Raw genomic sequence first — 24,060 nt, 5'->3', positions numbered from 1 at the left:
TTGTTTTCCAGGCTGTTGAATCAATTTATAGTAAGACGCGAGTGAGCATGAAGGTAGCAACATCTGGTAGCAATAAATGTTTCCTTTCCTGAGTTACCAAATCAGCTATGGGAAGGTGATTAGAAATGAAATATAATGATTTCTGATAGAAATAGGTACCACTGCACGGGCTTTGAGATAAGAACTTGACAAACATGTAAAATAAATGCAAAACTGGTTTTCAAAAGGGGAGAGATTACCATTTTCTATGTTGTGTGCCAAGATTTGTGCATTTCAAGTGTTAGCAGTTGGCTTCTTTTCAAAACTGATAAATAATGATGTTTGTTGCAGAAACAATTATCCAAAAAATAATTTAAAAGGATTGTTTCCCCTTTTTGTTTGCCTATAAAGACCACGTTCAATTTATATATAGACAGAAAGAGCTCCACTTGCATCTATAAAACAGTTCTTAAATCATTCTAAATTATTGATGTGCACAAAGAACTCTTTCCGCTTTTGTTTGAAGTTTTATTTCTGTGGCGTTTTGCTTTCTAATTGTACTTTCAACTACTATGACATCTGTTATAGTTGTTTCAAAAACTTTCAATACTTTTCTTTTTTAATGATAGACACTCTTTTCAAAGACAAACTGTCTTCATTTTGAGCAAGAAAAATAATTAGTTGAAAAAAGATCACTGATTTGGCCGGGGAACTCACCATTTTACTCTTTTTTTTGCAAGTTGCTGTTTTATATGATTCCAGCGCCTACTCAACAGAAAGCTGGCCAAGTAAATTCATCTCTGCAGCAACTCTGAAACCATAGAGCATCAGCATATGTCCTCTGCTTCCCCGAGGAAATCCAGGACTTTATTCTACCAAAAAGAGTACCAAGAAAGTACTTCACAAACTGAGAGCCTCTATATGTCTAACAGATGGAAAAGTAAGCTACAATTCCAAGCTGCTATGCCCAACGATATAGGAAAAAAACCCAGCAGTTCGAGATGAGATTAATCCTTAAAAGTCTGCATGGAAATCCTTTTTAATATAACTAGTGATACAAATATGTGGGCAGCACTAAATTAGTCTTATGACATAATCGCAATTTTATCTCTGGCATAAAAATACAACAGGCATTTAAAGTATCCCAGAATAGGAAAGCACAATGTAAGGTTGTTTCCTTGTCTCTTTTTCGAAAGAGAATATTTTTCCCCTTAAGATGTAATAGCTTTCAGCTTTGAGAAATTTAAGTCCAGGACTCAGGTCCAGTTGCAGTACACCATAACTAACCTTTGAATTAGGAGTTGCCTAGAATTCATATAATAATTAATACAACACTAGGGGACTTAATTGACCACAAGATTAAACGATTAAGGAAAAAAAATTCATCCTAATTGAGAATTGAACCCCTACCTTTTATTCATTGAGTGTCTGCTCTGCCACTTGAGTCATGAATTGGGGGTTAATTGACTGTCTAGAATCTCCCAAGGAGCAATTATTTCATATAATGGCACTAGCACATACTGTAGTAAGGCAATTTTTAATGGCATCCTTTTTTCCCCTGGATTTAGAGAGCTTCCGTGAGGAGAGCAAAAAAAGAGACTCATAGAATCATTCTGGTTGGAAGAGACCCTTAAGATCATTGAGTCCAACCACAAACTAACTCTGGCACTAACCCATGTCCCTAAGAACCTGTTCTCTATTCGATTTTTTTCAGTATGTTATTTTGCTGGGTATTTAAGTGGCTTCTCTTTTCCAGTGTTTGTGGAATATAAATTCATTGATAAAATTCCAAGTTTGTAGCAAAATAACAGTTCCCAGCTCAAGTTATTATAAAGACTTGGGAATAACCTGTAAGTAATTTTAAATAGAAAAATCATAAAAAGAAAGGGCTAGGTATACTTACATTTGTAACATTTTGTATTTATTTGCTCACATGGTGATTAATAAAATTTGGTACTTCATAGTGGATTTTTCTGCTTCATTAGTGTAAATTTGCAGAACTTTTCCAATTACTATTCTCCTTTGAAGAATAAATAAGAGAGATAATATCAAAACTTTTAAACTAAATGAATACTTAGTAATGGATAGTTAGGCATTTTTATACTTAAGTATATTCTGATTTTCAAATGTTTTTATAAAAGTGCCATCTCTACAAATGCTTGAAGAAATGCACAGTTTAGGAGGAACTGTTTTTGTGTGGAATTATCAAAGATAAATGCATAAAATTTTAGCTTCCTAAACTTTCATTTTGAAAATTGATTTTAAATCCTATGGGCAAGAAAGACTGACCGTGTAGGTAATTCATGCTTTAAAATATGTAAAATCACTGTATGCTTAGCGAAGTCTGACAGGAGGTCTGGAAAGGGCCCATAGCATTAAGGGTACTTGGAAAAAGAAGCAGTTTGGATACATTTAATGAACAGATCCTTCAGTAACATAATCTCTTAGATTTTCTCGTTTTGCTGGAGATATTTTAGAGAGCTGAAACTGTGGAGAGTGGGCATGGCACAGACTGTCTTCAGCTGGAGAAACAGTGTTTGAGACTAAAAAAGTTATTATTTCCTCTTGCTTATAAACATTAGAGGTGAAGAGGTAAAATAGATATAACAAATATAAGAGAAAGAGGAGTTTACAGTGTAATTCTGCTTTGAGTTGGGTTTCATAGTCACTCATTTTCACCTGGTCAGTGAAATCTGAGAAGCAAGATCTGATATTTCTAACATGAAAAATAAGCATAGTGTTTTCTGCAGGGTGAGGAACTAGTTGTCCCGGGTCCCATAATAACATCTGCCACCATCTGAGGAGGATGATGCTCTGGTGAAGAAATAGAGTAAGAAAAACCAGCATTTCCCATTGCTTCTGCCTTGGGAAGGAAAAACCTGGACATGTTCACAGGATGAACTAAGTAACAAAAGCACACTTCAAGTGTGATTCTTTTACTGTTCTCACCTAGTTCTAACATCTCCCCTTTAAATATAATTCTGTTCCACAGTTTTCTCCACCTGCTGTTTTCTAAAACTTGCACATGTCCCCAGTCCACATACACCATCATTCTTCAGTTACGCTCTCTATTCACATTTTACCCTCCCAATTCAAGCTCAGTGCAGCACCCAGCTTGCCTGCCTGCCTTCTTTTCTTGCTGTCTTTTTTTCTACAGGAAACAAATCCATGTATTGACACAGAAATCTCCAAGGTCAGAAGCCTGTTTGGTTTGTATTTACTCTTTTTAAATAAGTACCACACTGCAAGAAAATTTTAACACTATTAAAGACTTCCAAATAAGTTAGATAAGTGTATTTGACCTTCTGTAATACATTGTCTGAAGTCAGTTCAGATCAGCAAAAAAATCCAAAAGGCATCACATAGATTGTCTATATCAGAAATAGAAACTGCTGCTCTCAGAAATTCTGATTTTTTTCCAATACAGACGTGCACTTCCCAGGCCTGCTGTACAACCATTTGTTTACATGCCTTGGCTCAACTTTTGTTGGCGATTTTTCATGCCGCATGTGCAAGTTTGGTGTGTAACCAAAAGTGGTTCATCATCGCTGCTCTCCTAGGCGTTAGTCCTGGCCTTACAGCCAGGTGAGGTACATCCTGCTGCCTTCCCTTTCTCAAGCAGTTTATTTGTAGTTGCGCTGTACTTGTACTAAAGGCCTATTATCTCTTAAAAGCAGTTGCCGCTGAATCATTTGGATGGACTTGACCCTGAATCAAGGTTTCTTATGTCATGGTAGAAACCATGGATCAAATTTTCTTCTCATGTAAATCTGAAGGAACTGCTTGGAGTAAGCGGAAGCCCTCTGTGTTGTCTTCAGTAGGATCAGAAGCTCTACGCTGGAGGCATTCAGCATTGCTCAAGGAGTACTTTAAATGATGTTGTAATTACGATCAATTCGTTTCCCTTTGGAAGGCTGCCTTTAGATGGGCAAAGTCTCGCAAGCTTTGCAGTTGGTTGACAAGCAAATAAAAACCCGAAGCAGCCGTTCAGCTCCCAGCTGCCCTTGCCTGCAGCGTTGGCCTTCACCTTGTTCGCTGGGATGGGAGGAGGTACCTCTGATAGTGATCAACACCATTTCCTGGGCAGAGTACATTCAGATTTTTATTATGATATTACCAGGACATATGTTTGTGGAAAGAAGATATATATGTATCCATGTTTAGCCTCAGAATATAAACTCTGTAGAAATAGTATATTACCTGCATGAAACTGAAAATATGGGTGACATAGTGTGCGGGAATTGGGCCTGGCTTTGCTTACAAATCAGCTTGATGATGAGGCTGCAAAAGTTATATGTTCACTGCTTGCACATACTGAATTTATTAGCTTCTTGAAATTGATTTTGGATGCCTTTCATTTGCCATTGGGCTGAACTCAAAAGCAAAACGATGATATACCACATTTTGCTCACTCATCTTTTTATTGCCCAACTATTGTTATTGAGTAAAAGACATTCAATGTGGTTCCCAAAGGAGACAGAAAGCACATTTCATTTTATCTTTAATTGACAGAAGTTTAACTGAAGGCGAGTCCTGCAATCCTCCAGCTTAATATCCAGGTGGCAGCTGCAAAGGGGTAGGGGGAATGGGGATGGGCACTGGGATTCGGTTCGGATCAGGGCTGAGAGCAGAAGCCAGAAGAGCTGTCAAACTTCGTACTGCTTTATTTGCTTGGAAGGAATGGTGCAAAGTTAATATCGATGCAGTGCTAGCGTTCAAGTAGCGTTCAAGTAGTTATCTCTGGGAAGGTAATGTGAACTCAGCAATATCATTGCTTTGATCTTTGGTTAAAGTCTTACAAAACTAGATTGCTGTTTGACTGACAACCTTGTCAGAGCCTGAATGAAGACTGACACTCTAATATTGAAAACGCAGCGTTTACAAAACTTAAAGCCTGAGTTTTCTCATGACACTGCTTCTTTTGTGGAAGACTGAATTTCACATTTATTTTTAAATAAGTGTATACCTTGCTGTGTGCAGCTAAAACTTATGATTTTAGGCTGCTGGCTCACAACTACTTCTTACCCTGGTGTTCGATGCAGATGTGTTTATAGCAACAGTACTGTCATAACGTGTTTGAAGAAGCAGGAGTTATTATTTGAAGGTTTGAAAGTGGTGGTGTTTATCACAACTCAATACCAAATAATGATTGATCCGACACGCGGGTGATGGACGCAGAGGTGGCAGCCTGCAGCTTGGTTTGGGTGGTGTATCTGGCAGTCTCTGAGTGGGTCCAATACATGAGTTAAAAGGTTTCCACCACATAATCCTGTCTTAAGGGGTTGTCTTCAGCTATTGCTTATTCTTTGAATTGTCCCCTTAATGCCCTCAAATGAACAGAGGCTACTAAATTGAGGGTTAGTTTGTGGAGCAGACTTCTCCTTTCATGCCAGTAATCTGTTTAACTACCAATCCTCTTCCAGTCATACCTTATTTCTTTCTGACCAGTTTTAAATGTCCTGAGTTTGAAGTCTACCTTCCCTTCTCTACCACTCATTCAGACTTCTCAGGCAGCCCTGGACAGGGTGATCTCCAGAGGTCCCTTCCAGTCCCAACCATTCTGTGGTTCTTGTCACCTCTCAAGTGTTATTCTGGTCTCCTGACATAGTCCTTGATGCGGTGACTTCCCATCAAACTTGCCTTTCTGCTCTGGGAAGTCTCTGTCTTGGTCGCGTCAGTGCGGTTGTGTCCAGCCTGCCGGTGAGCGCCAGGACCGGCTCTTCTCAGCTGTCACCAGCGTGAAGCCTTGAGGTGTCACATACCTGTACTCTGTCATCAAACGCTGCACGCGACATGTACTTTCCCACATTTTCCTCAGTTTATTCTTTAAATTGGACAAGATATAATGGATTTTGTTCAGCTAGCAAAAACAAAAAAAAGGGGCCTTAGACATCTCCTACTCCTGTTTTTATGTGAAATGACATTAATTGCCACGATCCAAGTAATATGTAAGAACAAACCAAATTGTGTCTATTTCCACATCAAAATACCTTAAGCCTGGAAATGCCTCCCCAAAATAATGATCCTATGTATGATCCAGAGGTGTTAGTGGAGAGACTTCATTTATATGATGCGGTTTAAAAAGATGTTCACAGAAGGGGCTGATGGGGTGTGGGAACTACTTAAATTGGCTTTACTGTCAGAGCGGGTGTTTTCTGAGACTGCATCATCAGTGTTTCCTGACTGTCTGATTCTCATTTTACTTCAGTAGTGCTAAATTCAGAATGCAGTTCTTTCCTTACCTCTTAGGTCATATATGTCTTATATGAATATGTGTGTGTGTACATAGCTTTAAGTATCTATAGAAATACACATAAACACTTGCAAACTGATATGTGTGCAGTGCATTATCGTATCTCTATCTACTAAAGTATTCTTTATGAAAAACTATCGATTAAAAGCCAAGATTAAAGCTAATTTCGTCAGCAAAGCAGCTTTACTGAATAAACCTCGCGTTTGGCCATATTTTCAAAGTGGACATGTGTAAGTCACAGGAATAATTACCATTTCATCATTTGAAGTCTGTGAATGAGTGATTTCAGAATGAAAAGCATATGTAGCTATGCTGATTATGCAGAATAAATTATTTTCAAACCCAACATTTATATCAGTACATTTTTATTGCTTGGAAAATACATGTCCACCAAAAAATAATGATCACCTAATTTTTGCTGTAAACATTTTTAAAATATATATCTGACATTCCTTTTGGAAATGTCTATTATACAATCTGCTTCCATATTGCAACACATATGGTAAGAAAATCTTGCTTGCAAGCCAATGACTGTTTTTAAACAGTTTTCAAAATTGCACTGAATAATAGCTCATGTACAAAAATTGGTATGCTTTATATTTTATAACAAGCAGCTTAGCATTTTCTAAGCTATGACAAATTTCTCCCTGGATAATTTTTAATGTAATAATAGGATTAGTTTAGCTGTCCCTATTTTTTTTTTTAATGCACGTAGGCACTGGTGGTATATTAGGAAAACTTCTGAGTCATTCTAGTTCCGTCTTACTCCTTTCTTTAGTCTTTAGAGGCCTCTGTGGGCATAAAGTTTGTCGCTGTTGAAGGTTTTGCTCTGTTGTCTTTTCCTTTTTTGCTTTCTCTCGCTGCGTGTACATATCTGTACGTGACACATAGATATTTAGGAACCAGTTCTGTTGCTATGATTTTGATAAAGCATTTCTGGAACTTGTATTTCAGTTAAAGATTTACAGCTCTCCTGTTGCCTTAAACCTCATTTTTAAAGGCCAAAAGAGAAAAGAAACCCCAAACCATAAACATGTTAGTGAAATATCCATACTACCTCAGTTAATGGTATTTCCTTAAAGCAGGTAAGTTACTGAGCCACCTTTTAAAACAAGAGTGTTAATTTACTGTTTCCTTTCATCTGTTGAAATAATTACTTTTCTTTTTTACCTTCAATAGTTTGTTCTGGTCGTTAACATTTCTGTAAAATTAAGTTTGAAAGGTGCTTTTAATGTTCAGCTAGGCTGCAGTGCACATTTGACTCTTAAAATCAACCTACTTAAGGCAGAACTAATGTTTAACACTCGCAGCTATTTGAAGTAGTTCACTGCCCAGTTTAATGGTGCTGCCAAGGGCAATGGTCACATCGCTCGCTATTATATTTTGGGGGGTTTGTTATGCTGGCAATAAAGACAATCCATGATATTTCTGAAAACATTGGCTTAGATCTTAAAAGACATTATTTTTCTGCTAACAAGCTATAAACTGTAATTTCTTGGGGAGCAGCAGCAAGAAGCACTAACCCCTGCTCTTGCCCACGTACTCCATTTAGCAGCCGTAGTTCCACGCTACAACGTTAGTGTCGAATGACTTTTCCTGCAAGGTCTGCTGAAAAAGACTTAATCAAACCGTACAAAAACCACAGTGATGGTTGACTGCACGGGGAGAAGTGCTCTTATATCATGGGAATTGGGTTTTTCATTTTATTTGCTATCTAGACAGTTTTAAGACATCTGCCCGGGTAGGTGAAGAGCGGCCCTGCGGATCTCAGCCTGGCCTGATGGAAACTTGGTGCGGAGACAGCTTGGCTGCTGTGATGTGAACCGTCTCAGCTGTGGTCATAGCCTGACTGATAGCTTCGGTTTCAGTGCTTTTTTTTTGTGGATTTTGCTGGTTTAGTTGCTACAGAAGTGGACGTGTCTGTCGTGCACCATTGTCAGTATGAAACTGCTTCTCCAGCCTTCCATCCAGAACAGAACTTTCCAATGGCCAAAGGCGCTTCCAGGCGTTCTGCTGCTAACGCTGCCTCAGTCTGTGGATTTTAGAATGTAGGTCAAATAAGATTATTTATGGGAATCTTCAGGCAAATAGCACAGAAGAAAACGTAACTGGTTCTTTGTGTAGTGGAGTTGATGGAAACTTCACTGGAGTCTTCAACAAGTCCGATGGGAAATGCAAACTGTAGGGCTGCCCCAAGGAACCCTGAGTGAATAGAGCATATACATCATAGCCTTCCTAGGTGAAGTCACGGTTTTATAACAAAAAACCTGCTTCTACTTCTTTGATAAGCAGGAGCAGATAGATAATTTAAAGATTAAACAATACATCTTCTCAAACAGAAAAAATAGATATAAGATAGATAGATTTACTAAACAGTGAGTAAAATTTTCCCCTTGGCTAGTCTAGTGCAATTTTACAAGCTTCAACAATGCTGAATGGATGTTATTGAGAAGTGAATTTGGCTCATTCTTTTTATGCTTTTAATAAATACCCGAGGGAAAGGCAGTTGTTCAAGGAAAATGAAATACAAATAAACATAGAATTTATTCTCAGTAGGCATTCTAGGGAACTTGGAGCTCGAGTTTTATGCCATGTTTTTTTTCCTGGTACTTGCAAGCAAAACTAAAATATTCATATAAGCTGTCAGTTCTCTAAAGCAAATTCATCCTTTTAAAAAAATAAAACTAAATATAGATTCAGTGGATAGAACAGAAACAATGTGAAACATAATAAATGTCATTTCTGCTCCAAAGTACATCATTGTAATGGACCATGTTATTCTGGACTGTGGATACAAATGTGGGGTTTTTTCACAGCATCCTGTAACAATTCTTGAGACACAATTGTGCACAAAACATCATTTGTAATTATAGCAGTTTACCATTTTCATCTGCCCCATGCTTATTTTTCTTTTGATTGATAATCCTTGTACCTCAAGCTAATGAAGGTTCTTCATGCTGCCACTTAATGGAAGTTACTAGTTTTTACAACCTAAACTTCAGGACAACATTGGCATTTTTTGTTTGAAGAAAAAATAAAAAAGAATTATTTGCTTCACAGAGTATTTTTTCACATGATCCCTTGGGTGCCACAGAGAAATACAGTCAGTGGAGACAGCGTTTGTTGCTATAAAGAAGAATTTAAACTATTGATTTCCTTTCAGATTTATCATTGCCCGAACTTTCAAAAATGCCCTTCAAAAAATCTGCAGTTCCCCACGTAGTGTCCTGTGGAGGGTCAGAGACAGCTCTCTTGGATCCACAATTATTTTGATTACCAATTACTTAATTTTCTGTATTATTATTATTTCTGACATTTTGACTTTGAAAAATAAGTTAGTTACACAGTCTGATAGCTGTCAGTTTAAACTGACATTTTTATGGTTCTAGACTACATATCCAACTTAGATACCATTGTCAGAAGCAATGCAGATTGATTCTGGATATTTACTACTGGGCAGTACAAATCCAGACCTTATACATCGTAAAAGCAAGAACATATTTTACTGTTTGAGTACGGCTGAGCTGCAAAGGTTCCACAGTACCTGAACAGAGAGCAGCTCTTGAAAAGTATCTATTTTATTTCATTTTGTAGAAGATATGTGGGAAAATGCCTTTCCAGGTAAGGTCCGTACTTCATTAATGTTCTGATCCACTGCTTGTTTTTTGTGGGCCGCAGACTTGAATGTTTGTGGAATCCCCCCCCAAAACAGCGTCATCACCAGTTTCATCACCACAGGCTGCAGTAACCTTCCCAAAAACTTCAGAGCTGGCGCAGCAGAGTGTACAGCATCAATACCTTCCAGAATTTTAGAAAACTAGCTGATTAAATCTGCTTTTAAACACTACTTTCAGTCTAGAACTCTGCCTTTTTAATAATCCATTAAAACATTGTTTCGTTGTGTTTATTCAGCGCATGTAAAGCGCTGCTTGACATGTATTAGACCTTACATAGCGGTACACAGCTGTAGCCCATCCAGCATTTTCCAAATGAGTTTGCACAAGGAATAAAAGATTGCCATCTGAGCAACACTGGAGGGAGACGAGAGCAGACAAAAGGCAGTTAAGCACTGCAAAAAAAGAAAAGACCCTGTTGAGAGAGAAATTTCTGAGCAAATGCCTCAATTTCGCAGGGAGATACTGTAGCAGGCAATGTACATTGATTTTAGCACATGAAGTACATTGCATTTGGGATTCATTAAGCTTCATTTTGTGCACTACCGTGAATGGGTATGTCAGCTACTCTCTCAAGTAATGCACAGTTTCAAAGCAAGGAGGTAGAATAAACTGAAGTGAAAATATAATGTGGCCCACAAAGAGTAAGCTGGTTTTAAAAGGAAAACGCTTTGGTTGCTAAAAGCTGTAAGTCACAGTAGCAATGATCAAAACCTGAACATTTGTGAAGGATTTTGTGCTTATGGAGTTTTAAATACGACTCGCAAAGAAATTTTATTTAATAATTATGATGCCAGTGGCATTGTTTGCCTTAAAAGTCTACTAGAAATTAGAGTGATTTAGGGGCAAAAGGTTCATGAAGAGTCTCAGTGTTTCTAGAGTGATTGGTTTGCAATCCTCAACCAACAAAAGAATGGGATTGTACATACACATATCTGTGAGAAGGGAAAAAAAAATTATATATATATTCATTTGCTTAGTTTTCCAACTTTTGTGCTTTGGCACCAGCAGATATTAGGCTGTTATTAATGAAATTAGCCAAAAACAGGTCTTTACTGCCAGACTCTGCTGTGCGCTGCAGCCTGTAGCGGAGCACGACGCTTCTGGCTGTTCCAGGGTGACGGCGCAGGGGCTCGAGGTCTTGGACAGAGACAAGAGTTGACCCATCGCTGGCAATTGCACCCCTGCACTGTACTGGTGACCTGTTAGTGGAAAACAAGACCCAGAAATGAGCCTCTTGTGGTTAAAATACTTGATTTTTAGCACCTTTTTTTTTTTTTTTTTGCAAGTGGTGTTTTGTGTCCCATCTGTATCGGGAGACACTGCTCGGGAGGTCAGTAGGAGCTTCACCCGCACGGTGCCGGCTTGGAGCATGTGGCTGCACAACCTCCCAGCGACCACGCACGGCCCTCGGGCTGCGGGAAGGAAGCACACGGTAGATTAATGTCAGAGAGCTGCTGCTTTCTGCAGAAAGGTTCCCTCTTTCTTTCCTTTTAGCAGTATTTGATCTTTTAGAAGAGCTTGGGCTAAGTGACAGCAATAGACTTAACAGTTAGTAGGCTGTGAAGTAGTGGATGTGGACTACTTGGTGGTTAGCTCCCGTTTATACTCTGATCACAGCTGCCGTTTGGGTCAGAAAGAGTTTTCCCTTTTGATAGATTAGCTGTGTACTCAGAAAACTTGTCTTTCCCCAGAGCATCATGTAATTACTTGGTGGCAAAGACTTGTGCTACGTTGCTATGGACATGGGGCTCTCCACACTGAGAGCTGCCGTAATGCTGATATATGTGAGTCTAATCATTCTGTCACGAAGATGTAATATTGATGGGCCAGGACAACATTTCTATCAGAGGCCCTATTGCCCTCTTAGTTGAAGCGGGGAGGACGTGTGGGAGAAGCCAAATTCTGGCCGTTGCGTCGCCCAAGAGAGGCTCAGTTGTGTTAGGGTTCAGTTCTGTAACCTTTAATATCTGCAGGAAGAACCAGCAGCAGTGGGTGGGAGGTGGGTGCACATGGGTTTTGTGTCGGGAATCGTGCTGGTAACAGCTACAGCACAGAACTGCCGCTCGCCTGTAAAATTAAAACAGGTAAATGAAAAAGGGAGTAATTTCTCGTGCTTCTTGATAATCGGGGTTTATGGAGTCAATGTGTAACTGAACTGAACTCAAACACTAGGATATATAAGCAGAGTGTTTGTTGACATCTGAAGAATTCATAATTCATTCAGAAAGAAATTTTAAGGCAATCGTCTTTCTGAGTGTATTTTCCTGTTAAGGCAATCATATTTCTCCTAGCGATCAGTTTTGAAATTTGTCTCATTTCTACAGTGCAGAAATCCTGCTGTTGAGCATCCCCCAATTGCACTCATAATTATTTCTGATTAAAAGTGCCCTGGCCTGACAGCACCAGGGAAATTAATAGAAGAAGCTTTCTACAAGTTTTAGAAGATGAGCAAAGACATACTCCCTCTTAAAATTATTTAAGCAGGTGCTGTGGGAAGCCATTGCTTTTATAAGGCTCTTCAGATGTTTACAGCAAAACATTTTTTCCCAGTGATTGAATTTTTCGAAGTACTAAAATACCACGGAGAAATATGTTTCCCACCAGTTTTATGGCTCCCTGGATGCATTCTATACAAACCTTGTATCTGCCTGGACACAAACACTCTATTGCAAAAAAGATATCTTGCCATTTTAACAAGCTATACTGCTTTGAAAGGATACACTGCATCACCAGTGGGAATGTCAGTACCTTAAGAGTAATACTTCTTTAAGGGTACTGTTTTATTAAAGCAGACCTCAGTAATTTGTTCCTGACTGTTATACACCCTTATTTTATTAAGGGTATTTTACATCTGTGGAGGAGATTACTACCACTCCTATTTTCTCTACTGCTTGGCTTTAATGGATGGTGTGGAATATAATATTTATTAAGCCTAAGCAAGGGAGGGCATAATAGTAGAATTGTCCTTTATAACCTATTTTACACAGTTGTAAAATAAACCTTAATAAAGCAGACATAATTATCTGGGAATAACCAGGAAATGGAGTAGTATTCTGCCTTCCTCAAATATTCGGAGGACTTAACTGCTGATTATACATGTACTTTAAGAAATTGAGCTCAACGGTAATGACATTAGTTTGGTTTGATTTTAAAATATATAAGAGATGAAGTATCTTGTGTGTCTTCGTTCCAGGCTGGTTTTGCCCGAGATCAGAACGCAGACTTTGGGGAAGGGCACAAAGCCATTCCGAGCACAGTTTATGCATCCGCACCGCTGACATTGCAGTAGTCCCTGGACCAGGAAGGCAACTTTAAAAAGCCTCTTCTGGTGGCACAACTGCAGCGCTAGCAGGAAGGTGCAGTTTCTCAGGTGCAAAATGAGGACAAAAGTATATGTGCCATACCGGTGAAAATCTGGTCCCACTGGTCACAGCTCTCTGGAAGCATTTATATAGTTGTGTGGGTTTTGTGAATAGAAAAAAATTGAATCTTTCTAATGAGATCTGTTTCAAATTATTGGTTATACTACCCAATACTGCAGTAAAGGGAGTAGATGATGAGAATTATTAAAAAGCACATTGTATATTTTTATTACAACGAGTGGGACATGAAAGAGATTGCCTGACTCTGGCGGCACAGGAGGCAGATTTTTGGGTACGCGGTTTTGCTTGTCAGTTTTTGAGCGCTGCATTCACAGACGTACCCGGAGGCAGCAGCGTTCGCCCCACCAGCATCAACCCATTCCTGTCATCTTCATCACCCCCAGCCCATGGTTCTTCACCTTTTTTAAGCAGTAATTTTGCCTTTATTGGACTAGGAAAGCAATTCCTGTCTTCCCGCTTTCTTCCTGATTTCTTCCTCCTGTTGTCCTATTTATATTTTTCTTTTATAAATTGATATTGTGGAAATAATTTGGACTAAAGTTATTACATTAATTATCCAAACTGACATTTTTGCAGTGTGTGAAAGGACAGAGTGGTATGTAAAATAGATGCACTAAGAACACCTACAGTATGACAACAAGTAGCAGGGTAATTGCTGAAAATGAAGTCTTTTCTGCTATCCCTTCCCTTCAACATCTGTTGCTCCATATGGAGTCATAAATATTTGCAACAAAATAGTTGAAGAAATAATCTCAACATTAATAGGGAAAAGATGAATCCGCCAAGAAAATTGAAGAATTTTTTTTTTCTTGGCAAGTTCCTCCTACCCATCCTCATCTGACAGTTTAAAATCTCGGTAGAAGAACAGTCGGACTACAGTGATGCTTAAAAATCACCGTGAAAAAAAAGAAACCTTTGTGAATGTTATAGGAGACCTAGCTGAAAAAAAAATGCATAACCTTTTGATAATGGCCATGAGGAGGATTTGGTTTATTTTGTTTCATTTTCCTCCCTTCTTCCATGCCACAGTAATTTCATTGCTAGCCTTTTATTGACTAGTTCACATTTTCACTTTTCTCTGTGTCAGTACAAAAAGTACTTCTTCTCGGTGTGAACAATGACAAGATACTGTTACTAGCCGAGAGTAACTAGTTGCTTTGAATCGCCCTATGGAAAATGCAGATCAATTGTACTTCAGCTTTTACATAGATTAAGAAGCAATTTAAAGCACAGAACAACTTTGTGTTTTGGAATCCAGATTACCCAAAGCTGCCTGAGGAGCAGCTCATAGGATAAAGCAGAGATAAAAATAACCCAGAGTATAAATTGTAAATAATTGTTGTGCATATAAAATATAGTATTTTTGAAGGCTTTTTATAAATTAGTAGCCTTAATTGTACTTAACAGTTCACCTTAATGAGCAGAATTTAATTAGGTGACATCAGTTGTATTTGTTTTTCTTAATCTGTGCATATTGAACTTAGACTGAATTTACTTGAACTGAAACACGTTAGTTCTGATGTCTAGTTAGTGAATTACAGCACTTCTCAATTTCACTTTTTAATACTGCAAACCTCATATCTCATCTAACTCGGGTCCTTTTTTTTAAGGTTCGAATTAATAAAATATTTTCAGGTGTTTTTACCATCAGCACCATGTGAACATCAGTGTATATTGTAAATATGTTGAGGTTATAAATAGGTATAATTTTCTGTGTTATTAAAGAGAGTACATTGATGAAAATGTCAAAGCTGTATAATTATGCACTTCTTGATAAAGTGTGCACAGATAAAGACAATTTGTAGACTGTAGTTCCAGCCTTTTCTTGTGAAATTTTTTTTTTTGCTTTTTGCCTCCTTCTGCTGTGGAAACACTTAAGTCCCTGTTTTATGACATCCTTCAGGAAAACAAAGCATCCTAGTTCCTGAGAACACATCTCTGGAAAGGTGCTGAATCCATTGCTTGCACAGTTTGCTCTCTCTTTTTTTACCACTCTAAATATTCAGTATTTCCTAAGCCAGCATATTGCTCTAAATGTAACAGACGTGGTTTTCTTAAACACTTCTTCAGGACAAAATCAACTGATTTCCGAGTGCCTGGGGGAGAACCAGCGGGGAGGAGGATGCTGTGAAGCAGAGGACAGTTGATGTCACTGGTTTGTGAGAGTTTCCAAAGGCTTTTAAGGCAGCCTGGAAATGTATATATAATGATGAGATAGTATCTGTAAAGCAGAGTTTCTTCATGGCAAAGCTCAGTAGTGAAAAATGCTTGTGCGCTATCAACTTGTATGAATCATTTGAAAATGAAATAAAGTCCGATTTAAAGCTAGGGCACAGGTTTAATCAGCTACTCCCCAGTTGCATTCATTGACCCAGTTCATTCAGGGACTGTAATTAAGAAAAACAGCAGCGGCTTTAAATTTGGCACCTGAATCACAAGGTTGCAGCAGTAAATTTCTAAGTCTGATTGGGGCCAGGTTGGGAGGAGGAATCTCTTTTCTCACCAATGACCAGGAGTGCTCAGCTCCTGGCAGAGAAGCAATGAGGGAGGCAGAAAATGGCAGGCAGAGGTTTAGGGAGGATTTTCAGAGTTATTAAGACACTGAAGACAGATAACCCTGTCCTTGCAGGCTTACAGATACAAAATATTTGAAATAAACAATGCTTCACGTTACAGGGTTTTCATACTTATTGTAAAAGAAAAAAAATTCTACTAGTTTCTACTTAAGCAACAGAGAAGTTGCCAAGGTTTAAAATTAATATAACAAGTCTCACTTTTTTGGGTAACTGCTTTTTGCCATCAAAAATTAGAATTTGGGCCCTAATTCTGTCAACGTGCCCCTGTTTGGAACTGCTGCCTGTCACTGTTGTTGTGAAGTAGACATATTACACAGCTGCAAGTGGAGGGACCTCTTGCCACCATAAAGATACACTGGTTCGGATGACTCTGTAAGATCTTTGGGCCAATAATGCTATTTCAAAAAAAAATGTAGCATCTTATTTTCAGAGATGAGGAGCACGTTCAACACAGCTGGTGTTGCAAATCCTCTATTTTATTTTATTAAAGGCCAAAAAGGTCTGTTAGAGATTTTAGACTGTTCTTCAGTAACTACGGACCATTAAATGTAATCCCTGCCCCTCAAATGCGAAGCTCAAGGAATTATAATTGCAATAAAGCATTTTAGCCCTTAGGTTTCTGGTCCGTGTGCCACGGGCATGGAAAAGGAGTCACTGGGCTGCCGTCTGTGTCCAAAACCGTCTTATGAACACTGGCTGAGGGCTTTCAGAGGTCAAATGTCTTGGTTAGTAACTAACAGATTAATAACTATAAATTTTGTATAAATTGTTACTCTTTTCTCCATATGCCACATACGTATTTTATACATGGGTTATATTCTATAAGCTATTTGAGGTGAAGAATGCTTATACAGGTCCGAATAGATAAACTTTTAAGTGTATGTGAAGAAATAACTTGGTGGTTTAACTGGCATTAGGCAATATTTAAATGATAGTTTTATTATTTTTACCTTGTTGGGGGGGGGGATGTGACATACCATACCAGGTGTATGAACGATGGATTTAAAAACGTGCTTTCGGAAAGAAGAGAAACCAGCTGGCAAATAAAATCACCGGCAGGTTTGGGCCACGCGCTGTCGTGCAGGGAGCAACTCGCGTTACTCGTGTTCCCAGCGCTGGGTTTAGTCTGTAGGTTGATGCTTTATTTTTCAATCCCCATTTCTGCAATTTGGGCAGAAGATGAAATACTTCAGTATATCAAACTAAGAACAGGAAAACTTCTAGCGGATTTCCATGTGCTTTCCTGGAATTATATTCCATTCACTGTTAATGTTTACTGTGTATTCCTTTTCTCTGAAATATAATTCTTGCTTTTGTCTATTCATCTGGATGCCAGCTAGAAATTAAAATAAAAAGACTGCACTTCTAAATGGATTCCTGAATGCCATTATAAACCATGGCAGGTTTAACAAACAAGCTCAATAAAAGTAGTTCCCACTTTGCTTCAATAAATAGAAAGGTTGTTTGTGTCCTTGGTTAGGTTGTAGTTGTCCTAGCTTTATTTTTTGTTTATTCTGTTGTACTATACGTGTTAGTGCAGCTTTTAGCATTTCTATTTTTAGTGTTATTTTAAAATCAAAATCCTTAAATCAACATCTTTTCTTTTTCCTGTTAAAGAGATACATTCGATACAGTCCACAAAATTGCTTCCAACGTGTGCCATTTTTAATTGCTTTACCAATTATGATTTCTCCAGTCTAGCTAATAAATTTCTGCCTAACTGTGCACTTACTCAGAATATGGGCAAGATGTAGACACCATTCAGATGTGAAGTCCTATTACAAGATTGAAATAGATTTCTAATGCATTTATCATTCATCTTTGCAGAGTGTGATTTCAATCAGAAAAAAAAAAAGATGAATGGTTTGACAGTTTCCACCCATATACGCTAAAACATAATATGCTGCTCCGAGTTTTCAGCTATTACAGACTTTAACATGCAATGTGACCTTGGTCTGCAAAGCATGTTTGGTTAGCACAAAAACTTAATCATAAGAAGTCATAAGTAGAATCCTTCTTCTTTACTGCCCTTTTTCTGGGACTTGGGAATTTATTGCTTCTGGGACAGGTAGGATATGAACAATGGGCCAAATAGAGTCCAGGGTTATCTCATCTGTGTGAAAACTGCTGCTGAAAATCGATGTGACCTCTGCTACACTGTCATCCCAATTCCCACCCTCTGCGTCCTATTTGTCTTTTGGTAGAAGCTTAGATCTGTGTGCTGTCTCTCCGTGTCTCTCTTGGGCCAGATTATCAAAATGAATCATTGCCTGCATACCTCTTATATTTCTATTTATTTTCCTGGTGTTGACTAGGTCTGATGAAATATGATTCTTTTTGCATTTGATCCTCACTGCAGCAAGCAGCACCTAATTTAGCTGTGTCTATCTCTTTAAAGAAGAGTAATACTATTTTGAAACTTCAATCTGCTGTACAGTAACATTACAAACCATAGACCATGCAACCTGTCTTCACAGTCAATAGTAATTTTCCTTTCAGCCAGTTTAATGTTATTACTTTCATCTCAAAATAGTAGAGATTTCTTGAGATTTTAAAGCAGCCATAGTTTTTTTTATGCATACTTCATGTGTTACTTTCTTTTTCAAATGCCACTTTAGTTTAGTCTTTTGCGACTCCATGGCTTAGATATTATTTCTGTGTAGCATCACATGCGACAACTAATCAGTTTATTTATAAAACTCTGACACTGATATATTTAAATATGAGGAATGGTAAATCTGAATCAGAATGAACTCCATGGCCTGAGTGTGTTACCAGGGTTGGGTTATTTTCAAATGGATCATTTAAATTACATGACCAGAGCTCTAAAGTGATATTATAGCTACAAAGATGCACAGAGGTTACTGGCTTTTGTTGTTATTGACCTTGAAGAATCATTATGAACATGTTCCATTTAATGAATTTACTCAGTGAAAACAAAACACTGCCTAAACAGAGATTTCAAAGAATGCTTCAAAACTGCTAATGCCCATACTTCCTTGTCAGCAGGAGTGTTTTAGAAACAGAGCAGAAAGTGTTTCCTACTCAATAGATGCTCCTGGAGTTTGTTACACTAGGTACTAGTGCTGCTGTGGAGACACTGCGCTTTAATGCATTGATGTCAGGTTCTTTCTGAGGGTCAGTTTGGTTTTTGTTTGATTGTTTTGCTTTGTTGTTGCTTTTTTGTTTTGTTTAAGGTTTGGTTTTTGTTTGTTTGGGTTTTTTGTTTGGTGTTTGGTTTTGCTTGGTTTTTTTGTTGTTTTTGTCTGTTTGGTTGGTTTGGTTTGTTTTGAAACAAGAGAGGTATGAGAAGGAGGCCTTTGAATATGGTATGCTCTAGTTGTAGATCCTGGCTTTAATATGACCAAAGCACTTGACAAATGAAACTATCAGGACTGGCTGTGTAGTCGCCCTTAGAAAACACGTGCATCATGAACTTATGGTCAGTCCATTATCTGCAAGCTTTACTAAAAAGCAGTTGCTGAGAAGATATTAATGATTTCTGCAAGTGCAAGAACATAGAAGATATAGATTGGATTTTCCTGGAATATTACACAGAAATACTTTTTTAACATTGCAGAGTAAAAGAAACGTTCGGAGTTTCGCTTCAAAGACTGCTAGCAGATTTCAATTTTTTGTTTTTCAGCAATTGATGTTTAAAATGAATACATGGGGAAGAAGTACTGATAGGGATCTGAGAGAAGGAGATACATCTACGATCCTAAAATATGTTTAAATTATCCTGTTCAAAAATGTGGGTTCATTAGTGATAGTACTGACTCATCACAATTTAAAGGATTTTTGAAAAATCATTGCTAATGTTGTTTCTTTCTGGATACACATTTCTACTGCCCCTGCACAGCTTGACCTATAGTAACATGTATTTAAAACAATGAGTGAAGGGGGAGCTGCCCTGCCCAGGAGGGCTGACAGCAGCAAGGTACTTGTTGAGAAAACCTGCGCTGATACTTGACGGACAATGTGGAGCTGCTGCGAACGAAGCAGGAGGGTCTGACTCAGTGGAGATTATTTACTGCTCAGCACGGGCAGGGTAACCTTAAAGGAGTAAAGCGATGTGGTATGGTTCTTGATTAGAATTTTGTCAAGGTTATAGCAGGAAAAAATGCACATCACAGAATGGCAAACGTGATAGAATGAAGAAAGGTCATTCAGGTTGAATGAACTGAGTAATACTGTTATAATTCTGTATTACAATTCTGTAGAATTTGAGATAAAATAGTCTTTATTACAGCTATGTTATAGTTTTCAATATATTTATTATGGTTTTGTATTATTTTGCAAACTTACCTTAGCAACAATCACAGCTGCCCAATGACTGAAACAATGTCAATTTTACTAACATGTTTGTATTTTGACTTCCATGTAAACAGCACACCGGTTTTTAGAAATTACGTTTATCTATGTTTCCAACGCTTTCTGATGATGCTTGTAAACCTGTCTTTACAGAAGAGGTCCAAATTGCTATTCCAATAATGAAACCTACCTTAGATAAAGTCCAACTGGCTGGACAGGCCTTGCCTCCTGGATTTCCGGCGCCATTTCTTTTTGCTGATGGTCTCTCATCAGTAGAAACACTATTAACCAACATACAGGTAAATTATTCTCTATAGGGCCAGGCTTTCTCATGGTAGATAAAATGTGTTTCTTTTTCAGTCTCTTTTAAAAGCTTCAGAAACTCTTTTGTATCTGCAGTTCTAATTTATTTTACTTAAGGTAATGCCAAGGTTTCCTCTGCCTGGCATTAGCAATTGTGAAAGGGTTTCATACATTGGCAATAATGGTCACATTAAAGTTCACCAGTCTCATTATTCCTCCCTTGCTCGTCCTGCAGCTGACTGAGCTCAGCAATGACATGGCACTTGGTTTGTACCAAACCACGTCAGCAGGATGAATTAGCAGGAGCCATGGCACAAAATTGCTCATATATAACATTTAGCTACTTCAAATGCCCAGTTGCTTTCCAGGTCTATAGGTTCCTGCTTTTAATTTTTGTGTTTTCCTAGAGGGTATAAAACAATTTTGTCACTGCTGAAACAAACTGGCATTTTCAGATCTTACATTTGTGTGTGTTTTAGGGCCTCCTGAAAGTGGCTGTGGACAATGCGAGAGTCCAGGAAAAGCAGATCCAGCAGGAAAAGAAAGAGTTAAAGATGGAGCTTTGTAGGGAGAGAGAACTAAGAGAGAGCTTGGAAAGGCAACTCACAGCTGAGCTGCAAAGCAGAGGTGAGTGAATGAAAAATGGAGTTTAGATATCTATTAAATGTATAACCCTTTGGCATTTCCAGCTGGAGCCATTGAGGACTTGGAGTTAACTGACATTCGTACGTCCATGTAATGCAGCAGTGGACTAGCACTGGTAATGAAAGATTTAAATTTAATCAAAGCAGAATGAAGCACACTTTTCTGTAAGCAGACAGAACAGTGACTGAAGGATTATTTCCTGGAGGGCAACCGGCCACAGAGTTTTGGCTGGTTCCTGATTCAGTTTCCTGGCTTTCCATGTATTATTACCACTCTGCCTGTGTATTCCCAGCCTGATTTCTTCATTTGACAGCTTTAATTTCTTTTGTTTTCTACTATTATCCTCCAAGCACTGAGGATCAGTCTTACTGTGAGAAAGATAACATGTCTGTAGTTTGGGTATTTAGGTGATTTTTTTTCATTACTTATCTAGCCCACATTTCTGTAGCTTAGCTGCTAGTCAGCTAGGTTTTTTTTTTGTAGAAAACTTCAGTGCAACAAAATAGATGGAAGAGCTGAAGTGAATAACCCTAGACTTTTTTTTTTCCATCAAGAGAGTGAGATACAATAGCCCTCCCCATATGGGGCCTCCTAAAACAAAACCATGACTGTTTAGGAACTTTTCATAATAACAGGCAATTAAATTGGTAAATCTGAATTTTCACTGTGATATTGCAAAGAATGCAGTATTTTTAAAATTCAAATCTGCATCTAAAATAGAAGAATAGTACTTTCTGTGCCAAAAGCTACTTGTAGATTACATCCATAAAATCAGAAAGGTAAAATTAGATAAGACCAGAAATGTAGGTGCCAAGTACTGTCTTCCTGTGCATTTTGAAGTAAAATCGGCTGCATAAATGTGAATCACTGGGCAGGCTTTGAGACTCTGGTCTTTGAGATTCTGGTCAGGAGATGTAAATCCATGGAATAATTCCAGAGTTAGAATAAAATTCAAGATCTTTACCAAGGTCTAAAGCCCTTTCAGACTGTTCATTGTTTTAATACAGGATATGGCTTGGTTTTTTTTTTTTGGTTTTGTGTCAGATTCATGTCAGATTTTTTTAGTTTTTTGTGAGCTAGAACTAGGCCCTTGAACATAAATTAATTGATTGTCTCCATTATACATTAATTGTGCTTTAACAGCCACTCTTACAATATATTTACATTTCAGCAACAATTCAGAAACGCTTGAAGAAAGAAAAAAAGGCAAAGAGAAAATTGCAGGAAGCTTTGGAATTTGAATCAAAACGAAGAGAACAAGTGGAACAGGCGCTTAAACAGGCCACATCAGGTGACGGTCTCAGGATGTTAAATGGTAATGTCTTAGTTGGCCTTTCACAATTATCTTAAAATTATGTTTAACTGAGTGACAAAAAAGTGAGATGATGCACAAAGCAAATTCCAGAATTTAAAAAACCCAATTCTTTCCTGAAATAATTAAAAATCTACTTCAGGCCATGTGCTCTGGGTCGTGATTTAAAAAAAACACATCTGCAACTAGAGAAACAGAGCAGTTTACACAGACATGTCAAGAAATGCTGAATATATTACCAGAGAAATCTGTTACAGTGCCAGCTAAGACAATGTGAAATTTGGTTCCTGTAAGGTTCTCTGAACTCTTCTCTCCCAGCAGATTCATTTTTAGAACTGCTGAGCTTCATTTTAAAAGCTGTTTGCCTGAAGTTTGCTCATCCTTAGGACCTATTAATTTTGTTAACTGTGTATCAGTTTTCAGAGCCGACGAGGTTTTGAATACTTCTTCCCAGCTATTCTTGTGAAACAAAAGTAAATCAATTAATCTCCTAAACAGAGTGATTATGGTTTGGGTAGTGGGAGGATTTGCCTCTCCTGCTTAATGTGGTTCTGACCAAAGTTTAGAGCTTTGGTTTGAATCTTTAAGACTGAGCCTAGTTGAGTTTTAATGATTTCAGGTTCTGTAGCGAAGGTTTGATCTGTGTGTCCCTACCCTGGAGTCTCTGCAGAAGCTCATGACTCAGAGTTGGATTCAGTCTCTGCTGCCTGTCTTTACGTTAACTTTGTGCTGCCCACTTTGGGCACTCCAAGCACCTGAGCTGTAATATCAGCAAACTGCAAAAACTGCCTCAACCGCTGAGTAAAAATAATGAGTTTAGCTTGTCTTGAGTTCTCAGTGGCGAGGGCTGCCCACACTGGTTTTTAAAGTTAGGGTGAGCCTTTCTATGTGAACTGCCATCCCAGCACTCTGCGACAGCCAGTGAGCTGTGATTTATCTAAAGCACCGAAGAGATATAAACTCTTTAAGTAGGAGAGAAACATCTTTCAGAGGCCTTCTCATCTGCTGGGTTTATAGTCCAGCATATCACTGTAACGGGGAGCTGGCTGGCACTTCTGATGCGCTGCCGGTGAAGGGTGGTGATTCAGGGGTGGATATACAGCTTGCAGTTGCACCATGATAAGGGACAATGACCCAAGGGAGAGTGGGGGCACAGAGCCAGCAGAAACCTTTCCCACTGGATCAGAAAAATGCCCAGAGCGGATCCCACAGCCATAGCCAGCACCTTGAGATGAACGTCAGAAAAAAACCCCAAATCCAGATGTTCTGTAATGTCTTTCACCCAGATTCTGCCATTGCTGGCAAGCACCTGCCACTCACGCAGCAGTTAGGAGCACTCAGCAGTTCTGGAAACCACAAATTAAAGGGTACCAACATGCCAGCAATGTGATTAACAGATCTTTACATCTGCTGCTGCGGGCCTGCCTGCTAACGTTTTGATTTGCAGGCACACTCAGGTAGTCATATATATGTTAGTGCCTGCAAGAAGCTGATATTTACATGCTAATCTGATTTCACATGCAAATCAGGTAGCTCATTAGCATCTTAATCCACAATTTAATTGCAGGTACAATTTTATGACAACAAAATGTGAAGGGCTATTCTGAATATTTTTAAT

At 38.4% G+C, this 24,060-nt stretch overlaps 1 protein-coding gene across 3 annotated transcripts in view; it reads left to right on the top strand.

The window, feature by feature from the left end:
• Positions 1-24,060, top strand: part of DACH2 (dachshund family transcription factor 2) — a 259,072-nt gene that overhangs the window by 224,516 nt on the left and 10,496 nt on the right. The window contains exons 8-10 of one of the 3 annotated variants that reach the window (XM_065643287.1): positions 20,339-20,481; positions 20,965-21,112; positions 22,302-22,445. In XM_065643287.1, the coding sequence (XP_065499359.1) occupies positions 20,339-20,481; positions 20,965-21,112; positions 22,302-22,445 (435 nt within the window). Of the gene's footprint in view, positions 1-20,335; positions 20,482-20,964; positions 21,113-22,301; positions 22,446-24,060 lie in introns of all 3 variants that reach the window. The other 2 variants (XM_065643288.1, XM_065643286.1) reach the window with 2 other exon arrangements.

This window comes from Caloenas nicobarica, chromosome 12, assembly GCF_036013445.1.
Source record: "Caloenas nicobarica isolate bCalNic1 chromosome 12, bCalNic1.hap1, whole genome shotgun sequence".
Taxonomy (NCBI): Eukaryota; Metazoa; Chordata; class Aves; order Columbiformes; family Columbidae; genus Caloenas; species Caloenas nicobarica.
This window is presented reverse-complemented; position numbering and strand designations above follow the sequence as displayed.